Source organism: Panthera pardus, unplaced genomic scaffold (genome assembly GCF_024362965.1).
Source record: "Panthera pardus isolate Hobbes unplaced genomic scaffold, ASM2436296v1 HiC_scaffold_13, whole genome shotgun sequence".
NCBI lineage: Eukaryota > Metazoa > Chordata > Mammalia > Carnivora > Felidae > Panthera > Panthera pardus.
Window position 1 is genome coordinate 28,740,283 of NW_026526688.1, and position 12,231 is coordinate 28,752,513.

Here is a 12,231-nt window from a genome sequence, read left to right on the forward strand (position 1 = left end):
ATATAGTAAGCTCCTTTCCATTTCCTTTTTTTGCTACTGATGTTATGTTACAATCTCCAAAATGCATTATCATAATTACTATTTCATATAACCTCATGCCCTTAAAGAAGCTGAGGAGAGTGTGTAGATTGTTAACCTTCTCATTTTTTAAAATATTAATTTATTTTTGAGAGAGAGAGAAAGAGTGTGAGCAGGGGAGGAGCAGAGAGAGACACAAAATCTGAAGCAGGCTCCAGGCTCCGAGCTGTCAGCACAGAGTTCGATGTGGGGCTCAAACTCACAAACCACGAGATCATGACCTGAGCCGAAGTTGGATGCTTAACGGAGACTGAGCCACCCAAGTGCTCCCAAAGTTTATTTTTTAAGAGAGTGTGAGTGGGGAGTGGCAGAGAGAGAGAGGGGTAGAGAGGATCCAAAGCAGGTTCTGCGCTGACAGCACAGAACCTGATGTGGGGCTTGAACTTAGGAACCACAAGATCATGACCTGAACCAAAGTTAGACGCTTAACCGACTGAGCCACCCAGGAGCCAACCTTCTCATTTTTTATTCATATTCTTCCTTTAGACTGAAGTTATCATCAATTAAGAAACACACATGACAGTAATTGCAAATAACAGTATAATTTCATCTTCATAACTGATTTAAAAACCAGCTGCATGTGGGTACAAAAAATACAGATGTATTTGTAGTACAGTTGAACTTTTAAGAAATGTGAAACACAAAAGGGCTAAGAAGAGCCTTTCCTGGCTTCCTTGGATCACAGTCAACACTGGGAGACAAGAAGACTATGCATATATATTAACTATACCTACAACAGGAATAATTAGTGTAGCATTTGGGGGCATTCTTTTTTTTTTTTTTTTTTTTTTTTTTTTTTAACCACTTGAGAGTGAGCGCATATGTGTGTGAGCTGAGAAGGGGGGCAGAAAGAGGAGAGAGAAAATCCCAAGTAGGCTCTGTGCTGTCAGCGCAGGGCCCGATGCAGGGCTCAATCCCACAAACATGAGACCATGACTTGAGCTGAAATCAAGAGTTGGACAATCAACCAACTGAACCACTTAGCTGCCCTTGGGGCATTCTTGAAAACATTCTCAAGCCACACACAGACTGTGTTGGGTCAAACAGTTTATCCCCAAAATTCATATTCATTTAGAACCTCACAACGTGACACTATTTGGAAATCAGGTCTTTGCAGATGTTATCAGATGAGGTTATACTTGATTAGGTTGAGCCCTAAATTCAATCTGATGGTATCCTCAGAAGGAACACACAGAGGAGAGTGCCACGTGAAGACAGAGACAAAGACTGGAGAGATGCATCTACAAACCAAGGATTGCAGGAGCCAGGAGAAGCTAGGGAGAGGCAAGAAAGGATTCTTTACAGGGAACATCACCATGCCAACCCCCTGATTGCAAACTTTTAGCCTCCACATATGTGAGAATAAATTCCGTTCAGGAACCCGCTTGGTGGTAATTTGTTACAGGAGCCCTAGGAAACTAATCAACAAAAGGGTATAACCCTCAATGGTACTAGGGACTTAAACACAATCTCTAATCAATTACTGGCTAATAAACAAGTTCCTCTGACCCAGAAGTAACTCCTAGGAAGCCAGGCTTAAAATCCCAAACACATACATCTCTGACAGTCTGGAAAACTACACTTTATGTCATCCTTAAGCTTGTGCCCTCTCAGGACTAATTACACACACACACACACACACACACACACACACACACACACACACTCAACATACTGGTGCTTTGTTGAACTGTGAGCTAAAATGTAAATTCTTTCGACTGTGAGAGCAACTTCTAAGCCACATACATTTCCAGCCATCTTACTAGTTTAGGGTGGGCCCTAAAATTTCACTGACCAAGGAGGCTTCAGCACAACCTCTGACCAATAGCTAGCCTGTGCCTACAGAGAGGGGACTTCTAAATAACTTTGTTGTGTAGTTTAACAGAGGCTAAAAGATTAAAACCAGATAAAAATATGAGCAGGGTCCAGAGCGGAGTGACTGTGGAGTAGTTTCTGTACAAGGGATCTGGAAAGAGGAAGGGAACACACTATGGCTCAAATCCCACAGATTGTGGCTGTTATTACTGAGATTTAGATTTTTTAGAATGTTTCTCTATAGGTTGCATGCACTTAGGACAATATTCAAAAGCATGTAATAATTGTTTAAAATCACTTTTTCTAGTTAAATGGTTGTCTCTGTTGGGGAGAGGGTTTGCCAAGTTCCTTACTCCACTATTTGAGAAGCAGAAATCCTCTTTTTTTTTTTTTAAGAGTTTATTTGAGAGAGCGAGCAAGCAAGCATGTGCAAGCAGAGGAGTGGCAGGGAGAGAGACAGAATCCCAAGCTGGCAGCGCAGAGCCTGACGCGAGGCTCAATCCAAAGAACTGTGAGATCATGACCTAAGCCAAATCAAGAGTTATAAGTTTGACTGGGAGACACCCAGGAGCACCAGAAATCCCATATCTACATTTAAAGTTTTCCTTCTAAAAGCAATTATATACAATTTAAAAATTGTCTTTAACATCAAGTTACTTACAAGGAGTATTTTAAAGTGTCATCTAATTCCATGATAGCAGCCTGGTTCCCACAACGATAACAGTAATTGGGTGCGCTGAAAATGGTAACCACATTCCGATCATGACACCAATTGTATCCCTGCAGCATTAAAAAAAGCAACACAAAATATTTCATTATAAAATTATAATATTGACGCAGGTAAGTTTAGAAAACTAAATTCAAAAATTATAAATGTTCTTGGAGGAAACGTAGTCTTCTCTGCTACCTTATATGGTATCCATCCTTAACACTGTGCACCTGCACTGAATACTCAACTGTTGGGCACAGGGTTCTGTGACACGGAGGCTCAGTAATGGTGCTGTTCTACTTAGATCTATGCTTCAGCTCTTGGCTACGATGTGTATTAAAATTTCTCCCACAATGATGGAAGATTTCACATAACTTCCTTATAAATTGTATCAACTTTTGCTTTATATGTTTAGAATCTGTTTATTACTAGGTAAACAAAAACCTAGAATTATTTCTTCCCTAGATCACTAGGCCAGTTTTTATCAGTAATGACCTCTTTTTATTTCAAAATATACCTTTTATCTTAGAGCTTATTTGATTCACATTATTAGTTGACTTTGGATAACTAATTGATATGCCAACATACTATTTTCCCTCTCTTTCTAGGCTGCACTGTCCTGTTTTACTTCTTAAGTTTTCCTCTCTATTTTTTCATTATGTTTTAGATTCATCCCAAGTTAACAGCTGAATTTTGATTATCTACTTCAGACTTTAAGTATTTTAGGGAAATAAAAATTTTCATCCATTCACATCTCTTATGATTACTGATAGAATTAGGTTTATCTTTTACTGTATGAATTTATAGTCCTTATTAACCATATTCTCACTCCTCCTGCCTCAATTGGGTTGAAGTTTTCTCTAATATCTTTATATTTTTTATTATTATTTTTTGTAATGTTTATTATTTTTGAGACAGAAAGAGAGCAAGCAGGGAAGGGGCAGAGAGAGAGGGAGACACAGAATCGGAAGCAGGCTCCAGGCTCTGAGCTGTCAGCACAGAGCCCAATGTGGGGCTTGAACCCACGAACTGTGAGATTATGACCTGAGCTATAGTCGGCCGCCCAACCGACTGAGCCACCCAGAGGCCCCTTTCTCTAACATCTTGAAGCTACTCCCTACTGGTTTGAAAAGATAAAACTCTATTTCTATTCCTTTAGTATTTATAAAACAGTAACATCATGGTAGAGAAATCTGGTGGCCACTACCTTAACTGATTTAAGCAGATACCACCAACAAACTATAGGGTAAACAGATTCCATGACTTAAATATGATGCACTGAGAAGCATATCACATTATTCTGCAATATGCCTGCCAAAAATGCATATCCTGAATCATAAGGAAACATCAGTCTACAAAATAAAACTGCTTGTAGTCTTCAAAAATGTAAAGATTATGCACAACAGAGAATCTGAGGAATTATTTCTACATCAAAGGAGTCCAAACAGCATGATCCTGGATTATACATAATTACATACATAATTAAATTTTCCTATCAAGAACATTAGTGGTATACTGAAAAACTCAAATGAAGTGTTTAGATTAGATCATAGTAATAATGCAAATTTCTGGACTGCAGGAACTATACTGTCATAATATAAGAGAAAAACCTTTATTTTTGCAAAATATACATGGAAATTTGGAGATAAAGGAGTACCATGTCTTCAATTGGCATTCAAGTAAGTTTAAAAGAAAGTAATGTGTGCATGGAGGAAGGGAAGCTGGAGGGTAGAGATAGAATGATAAAGCAAAGATGAAAATATGTGAAAATTTTTGTATTTGCAGAATCTGAGTGTAGGATACAAGGAAATTTTTTGGTAATATTTTTGCAACTTTTCTCTGGCCAACTAGTACTACCTGCTAAAACCAGCCAAATATTTTCTTCATTAATTTAGGTAATAGGGAGCACTATTTCATGAAGCCTTATTATAGAGATATAGATTTATTTGAAATAAAGATCATCCTACAGGAAAAGGACATACCTCCATTACAAGTTGGTGAGCTCGAGAAACCAGTGTGAGACCGTTGGCATGGTTAAATGTTTCAGAAATGTCTTGTCCAAATGTGTAGCCAGCACCACGTGGTGAAATACCCCACCCACCACGATCATCTGGATCTGACCACAACAGATCACACATTGGGCCCTAGCCAAGAAAAGTAAGTACATGTCATAAATTATTGACAGTTAAGTTTAACTCTTTTAGCTTTACTACAGTATGGTTGTATTTATTTTTAAAATTAAAACTAAAATTACCTCATGTGGAACTTCTTGTAAACGATCCAAGGCTCTTATATGATCCAGTGTATCTATGGATGGAGAGAGGCCACCATGAAGGCAGAATATCTGTTTATGAATTAAAAAAAAGAGAGAGAGAGAAAAAAAGAGTGTTTTGTTAAATGCTGAAAGTTAACAGAGAGTCAATAATGGTTATTATAAATGTCAATCCTAATAGCTCTTCTTTTCAAAAGTTTAATAATACTTGGAAAGTTTATAAAATACAGTGGAAAAGGAAACAAAAATCACATCATCAGAGACAGTTGATACTTTGAAATATTTCTTCTTGGGGTGCCTGGGTGGCTTAGCTGGTTAAGCATCTGACCTGGTTTCGCCTCAGGTCATGATCTCACGGTTCTTGAAATTGAGCCTGAGTCAGCCTACATTCTGACAGCGTAGAGCCTATTTAGGATTGTTTCTCTTCCTCTCTCTGCTCCTCCCAACTCACGTGCACGCCACCTCTCTCAAATAAACTTAAAAAAATTTTTTTCCCCTTATATTCCTAAATATTTTGTATACGGTTTTTTTTTTTCCCTTCTCTAGCGGATGTGAGTTCCATTCTTGTGATTCATCATTACATTTTCTGACATATAAAATTTTTTCTCATATACCAAAGACTATCAATTCCTGCTCTTTTCAGCTTTCTTAAGAGTTCTCTAGTACATAATCGTGTTAGCAAAAATATTTGTTAATTTCTTCTCAATGTTTATTCCTTTTAATTCTTTTTATTGATCAGTGCACTGGTTAGAACTTCCGAAACAAAACTGAGAAATACAAATTTGGGGGGGTGGGTGGGTAAAATATCTATTCCCAGACCCATCCTCAAACTTCTAGGGAAGTTTTAAGAGGGCATTTTTCTCCTGATTTTGATGAGATTTCTGATGTTTTGCTGATTAAGTATAGTCAATGTAAGTTTCTTTATTCAATTAGTATTATTTTATTTTACTACTTAAATGAGTTTTATTTTTTGGTGCTTGCCATGTCTGGTTTGGTATTGAGGTTATACTAGCCTCAAAGAATGAATTTTGAAGCTCTCCATCTTTGCCTAACCTCTGGAACACAGATGCACCTTAAAGGTTTGGCAGAAATTTGCCTATAAAACTATCTAGACCTGGTTACTTTTCCAATTCCTTCTAAGTTTGGTAGTCTATTTACACTGGCCTAATTTCCTTAAAAACTAATTTGCCAAAATAAATTTCATGTATTTTTTCAAGTTCAATAGAATAAATCTGTACCCTATGTTATTGTGATTGTAAGTAAGCACATTCACATTGATAGTAATGCCTTCTCATTCCTAGTGGTTTTTTGGTACCAATTTCTGCTTTTATCTTTATTTCTTAAATGTTTATTTATTTTGAGAGAGAGGGAGAGAATCCCAAGCAGGCTCCGTGCTGTCAGCACAGAGACTGACTTGGGGATCGATCCCATGAACCATATGACCTGAGCCAAAATCAAGAATGCATGTATGAGCTGGGGAGGGGGCAGAGGGGGAGAGAGGGAATTTTAAGGAGACTCCACAGTCAGCATGGAGCCCAACTAAAGGCTTAATCCCACGACCCTGGGATCATGACCTGAGCCTGATCCTAAACTAAGAGTCAGATGCTCAACCAGCTGAGCTACTCAAGTGCCTGAAAGCATGCCCTTCTTAGTGAGAAGGTCTAATACACAATATTACTTCTTGCAATTACCATGAAAACAGGAATAAAAAGTTAACGGTAGTCAGCAAACTGTGTATGTGTGGAGCTAGTTTTAAAAAACAGCTTTGCTTTACTAGTATTGCACATCAGGGTCTTAAGCATTTATTTATGGTATTTATCTATAATAAAAAAAGCATACTGGCAAATACTTTGGCCAAAATATTTATACATCTGAGAACAACAGGGAAATCTTCTGGTTACAATGTGCATAAAACTTACCCCAATTCCATATTCTGAAATTTTAATTATAAGGAAAAGCAGAAAAAGCTAAGGAGATGTGGGTAGGATGTCACATGTAAATCTAAACCCTAAATTACTATCAGAAAATCTTTTTTTTTTTTTTTTTAATGTTTTTTTAAATTTATTTTTGGGACAGAGAGAGACAGAGCATGAACGGGGGAGGGGCAGAGAGAGAGGGAGACACAGAATCGGAAACAGGCTCCAGGCTCCGAGCCATCAGCCCAGAGCCTGACGCGGGGCTCGAACTCACGGACTGCGAGATCGTGACCTGGCTGAAGTCGGACGCTTAACCGACTGCGCCACCCAGGCGCCCCTACTATCAGAAAATCTTAAAAAAACAAAACAAAAAAACAAAAACACAGCTTTTCTTTTATTCCCCCCTCCCCCCACCATATAAGCACATACACACCTGTCCATCTACTAAAGCTGTAAGTGGAAGATAATCAAATAGATCTGTAAAATATTTCCAAACATTGGCATTTCCATACTTTCGTAGACATTCATCATAAAAGCCATATACTTGGGTAATTTGTCGGCTTTCATGGTTTCCTCTCAATATTGTAATGCGCTCTGGATAACGCACCTGGAGGAAAAGCAAAAAAAATTCATGAAATAAAGCATATTGTTACTAGTGTTAATCTTAAGCAAATTTCTGACCTATTTCTTTAAATGGCTCTTTTGTTTGCTATTACATTAAATGCTAATTCTTTTTCAGAGTTAAACATCTTCTCATTCTTTGACTGACCTTTGAAATATTTATGGTCCTTCTTCATTACTATTTATACCACCTTCATTGGAATCTTATTAAGTGACATTACTGTTAATAAAATTATATATTATGCTTGGTATTTAATGCCTTCTTCATCCTCAAATAATTACTAGTCTTCTAGGTCTTTCCAGACACTATGATATCTTACTGCTAAATGGATACCAAAGGTCAAAGATTTGAACCCAAGACAAACTACTCTATACAGCAACTTGTCTCTCTCCTTTCAATTTTTATTTCCCACGGAAAGACTGTATTTGCTAACAAAAACACAAAAATAGGCCCTTCCCAAATCTGGGCAAGATTTCAAATGTATTTAGTCTCCTCTTCATAAAAATACACAGAGACACACCTTATAAGCATACTATTTAGTTAGGAGTGTGTCTGATAAGAAGTATGAAAAAGCATCAGATTCTGTAAAGCAAATTAACCAAAAAGCTGCATATGCATACTTCAATTTATACGTATTTATTAACTAACCATTATGTGTCCAACATTAAGCTCAGTGTTTAAAAGTAGGTGCCAGGTCCACATAAATGCAATATGTGACTTACGCTGTTTAGGGACTAATCTTACGAAGGAGCTATGAGACGTAAATACTTCAAGGCAATAAGCCACTATGGTAATATAAATTAGGAGTGGAAGAGTAATTTTCCTAGTACTTAAGAGTAGAAGGAACAAGGCTAAAAAAATGGCTGGAGGTTTCAAGAAAAATGTAGGACTTAAGCTGACTCTTGGCAGAAGGGGGTAAGAAATCAGAGTCATCTTGTGGGAAAATCTAATAAGGAAATAATGAAGATGGGCAGAGTGTTTTGAAACTCTCTGATTTGAAATAGAGTTTATGCTACCAACTACTAGCAAGCAAATTCAAGCTAGACTATAGAAGGCCAGCCAAAGGGTTTGATTCTGTAGGCAATGTGGAATCTCTGAAGAGTTTGGGGACAAAAAAGTAACAAGACGAAGTGTTAAATAACAGATTTAATCTCAAAGCATATGCAAGCAAGGCACATTTGGAGAGGTCAGAAACATTAGATACCACACTTACACTAGCTGAAGCTATGAAGTGATGAAGATATGTATTGTGTGACAGAAAAAAAGACACAGGAATAACAGACTTCTCAAGGCAAGAATTAAAACAAACTTATACTACCTGACTATGAGGGATACCTGACTAAAAAAAAAAAAATGGTCCTAAGACTTCAGCTGCGAATTACCAAAGGGAAATGATTTACCAGGAGTAGGCAGGACAAGTTAAATGTTAACATTTTCATTTTTCTCTTTTTTACAAGATGTAAAATCAACGGTTATATTTTAAGGGGCTATAAATTGAATGGATCGTAAAATAGAACAGATGCTATGCAATACTGTCATGCTCATCTTTTGCTGGTTTGAGGCTTGAAAACAAAATTGAATTTCATTAATCATACCTTTAATGCCACAAGAAGAGTCACAGTCTCCACTGAGTAATAGCCCCTGTCTACATAGTCGCCCATGAATAGATAGTTTGTATCTGGTGATTTTCCACCAATTCTAAAGAGTTCCATAAGATCATGGAATTGACCATGCACATCTCCACACACGGTAACAGGACAACGAACCTCTTGCACATTTGATTCTTTTGTTAAAATTTCCTTAGCCTGTTAAAAGAAAATATGGAGAAAAAGATACCTTAGAAAACCATAAAACTAAAACCACAATGAGACACCACACTACATATACTAGGATAGCTAAATTTCAAAGGTAACAACTGTCTCTGAGGATGCAGAGAAATTGGAACTCTCGCACACTGTTGGTGGGAATGTAAAATGGCACAGCTGCCGTGGAAAAGTCTGGCAGTTCCTCAAAACGTTAAACATAGAATTACCATGTGACCCAGCAATTCTGTTCCTAGACATATACTTAAGAGAAACGAAAACTTAAGTTTACACATGTTCATAGCAGCTTTATTCATAACAGCCAAAAAGTGGAAACTACTCAAATGTCCAGTAAATGATTAGGGGATAAATAAAATATGGTATTGCTCATTTGATGGAGTATCATTCAGCAATAAAAAGTACTGATACAGGCTGTAACTCTGAACATGTTAAGTGCAAGAAGTCACAAATGGGCATATGTTGTATGACTCTATTTACATGAAATATTCACAACAGGCAAATATACAGAGACAAAGATTAATGGTTGCCTAAGGCTGAAGGATTAGGGGATAAAAGCTAAGAGGTACAGTGTTCCTTTTGTGGGCAATGAAAATGTACTAGTATTGTTCTAATATTGTGGTAATATTTAGTATATCTGCAACATACTAAAAGTCAGTGAGCTGTATATTCTGAATGCACTGTATTTATTAGAAATATATCAATAGGAATTCCATCTCAAGAAATCTTTCATTTAAAAAAATAATCTTATTTGCATTTTTTAAAAGGTCAATACAGAAAAGTTACAAATCAATTATTCAAATGTTTTGTACTTCTTACACCAACTCATAGGCTAACATTCAACTTCCTTATTCCAACTATTTTACATTTGAGTCAAATTAAAACATAGCATTAGTCAGGGCTCCTGGATGGCTCAGTCGGTTAAGTGGCCGACTTCAGCTCAGGTCATGATTTCACGGTTCAGGAGTTCAAGCCCCGTGTCAGACACTACACTGACAGCTCGGAGCCTGGAGACTGCTTCGGATTCTGTGTCTCCCTCTGTTCCTCTCCCCTTCTTGCACTCCTGTCTCTCTCTCTCTCAAAAATAAATAAAGATTAAAAAAAACAAAAACACAGCATTAGAAGGCCTTGAAGGACAGGATTTATGTGTAAACAATGGCAAAATACGTACACAGGCTAAATTAAAGTTCATTAAGTCTCATCTACCCAGCAACTTTGCCTAATAGAAAAAGAGCCCAGAAACAGAGAAAATTAAAAAGGCCTCTTAAAGTAATAAAACAGATATGATAAAAGTTTATGTACCTCCCTACCAACCTGCCAGAAGTCTCTTAGGCCTTCTTTTAGGCCTAGTTACTTAATTATGTGCAAAATTTTAATAAGCTATTTATAGAGTTTCCAGATCTTTGGTAGATGAGGAACAGAAAACCATGAAGAATAAGAGGGAAGAATTGGACCAACGAAGACATACAAAGTAAGGCGAAGGTAGAGAAAATGACATGGCAACAAAAGTCAAACACTAAGGATGAAGCTTACAGTAGGACCTGGTAGAGGAGAGCTTAAGACTGTAGGAGAGTAGAATTTTAGGGACAGACATCTCTCTGCCTTGGCAGACGTGATCATCTGGAGAGCATTTAAAAACATGAATTTTCAATGTCTATACAGAAGTTTCTGCTGCTCTGCATCTCTGTCAACGCTTTAACATTCTTGCCAATGGGTCAGAAATAGTCTCTTTTAATTTGCAACTCTAACAGGTACACTTCTTTTAAAGTAGCTTTTTATGTTTACTGGTCATTGGATTTTTTTTTTTTTTTTGGTGAAATACTTACAAAATTAGCCTAATTTTCTATTTGGTTGTTTATATTTTCCCTATAGAGTTGTACCAATTTTTTTTTTAAATTATGAATATTCACCTTTTATTGGTTTTACGCATTTTAAATATTTTCTCTCAATCTGGGGCTGGTGTTTTTATTTTGCTTCTAGTGTCACTAGTTAAGTTTCTTTTATTGTTTCAAAGACAGCCAAATCTATTTCTTTTCCTCCTTTATAGTTTCTGGTGCTTGGGTCTTGTTTTAGAAATTGTTCTCCACAAGTCCAAAAAGGCACTCCTGTATTTTTTTTTTTAAGTAGGCTCCCCACCCAGCACGGAGCCCAACGCTGGGCTTGAACTCACGAGATCAAGACCTGAGCTGAGATGGAGTCTGAACCACCCAGGTCCTACAGCACTCCTGTGTTTTTATCCCAGTTTGCCTTTGCACATTTAACAGATCTTGAACTCAGCTGGAATTTGTTATAACGTAGGGATTCATTTTTTTAAAAAGATTTTCTTTTTAAGTAATTTCTACACCCAAAGTGGGGTTCAAATGCACAACCCCAAGATCAAAAGTCGCATGCTCTACCGACTGAACCAGCTAGGCGCCTTTGGGAACTTTTTATTTTTCTTAGTGGTTACTCAGCTAGTCCAGCACTATTTATATAGTGCCAGCCTTTTGTAAAGACCAACATTCTGTTTCCTGATTTCTTATTTGTACTGGAAACTGCCCTGTACACTTTCTCAGATTCCCTTATAATTCTTTTTCTTAGGAAGCTGCCTGTCGGGGGGACTGGGTGGCTCAGTCGGTTGAGCATCCAACTTCAGCTCAGGTCATGATCTCGTCATGGCCCATGAGTTCGAGCCCCACATCAGGCTCTGGGCTGACAGCTTGGAGCCTGGAGCCTGCTTCAGATTCTGTCTCCCTCTCTTTCTGTCCCTCCCCTGCTCATGCTCTATCTCTCAAAAATAAAATAAAACATTAAAAAATATTTTTAAAAAAAGAGAAAAAAAAAGGAGCTGCCTGTCTTCTGAACTGTACTGCTGTCATCACTGATGGTACCCTGAGCTGGCTTGAATTTAAGGTGAAGTTGTGGACCTGGTTGGTCCTCATGCTGAGCCCTAACTATGCCAAGTTGCTCCTCTATTTCCAGGCATGGAATGACACATGGTGGGGATGTGGGATCTGGTT

General features: G+C 37.5%; 1 protein-coding gene across 1 annotated transcript in view; it reads right to left on the minus strand.

The window, feature by feature from the left end:
- PPP2CB (protein phosphatase 2 catalytic subunit beta) overlaps positions 1–12,231 on the minus strand; it is a 34,002-nt gene that overhangs the window by 2,059 nt on the left and 19,712 nt on the right. Inside the window, exons 2-6 of the mRNA XM_019466839.2 lie at positions 9,008–9,217; positions 7,224–7,397; positions 4,857–4,946; positions 4,585–4,746; positions 2,555–2,673 (exon numbers count right to left, since the gene is read on the minus strand). Coding sequence (XP_019322384.1) covers positions 2,555–2,673; positions 4,585–4,746; positions 4,857–4,946; positions 7,224–7,397; positions 9,008–9,217 — 755 coding nt within the window. The remainder of the gene's footprint in view (positions 1–2,554; positions 2,674–4,584; positions 4,747–4,856; positions 4,947–7,223; positions 7,398–9,007; positions 9,218–12,231) is intronic.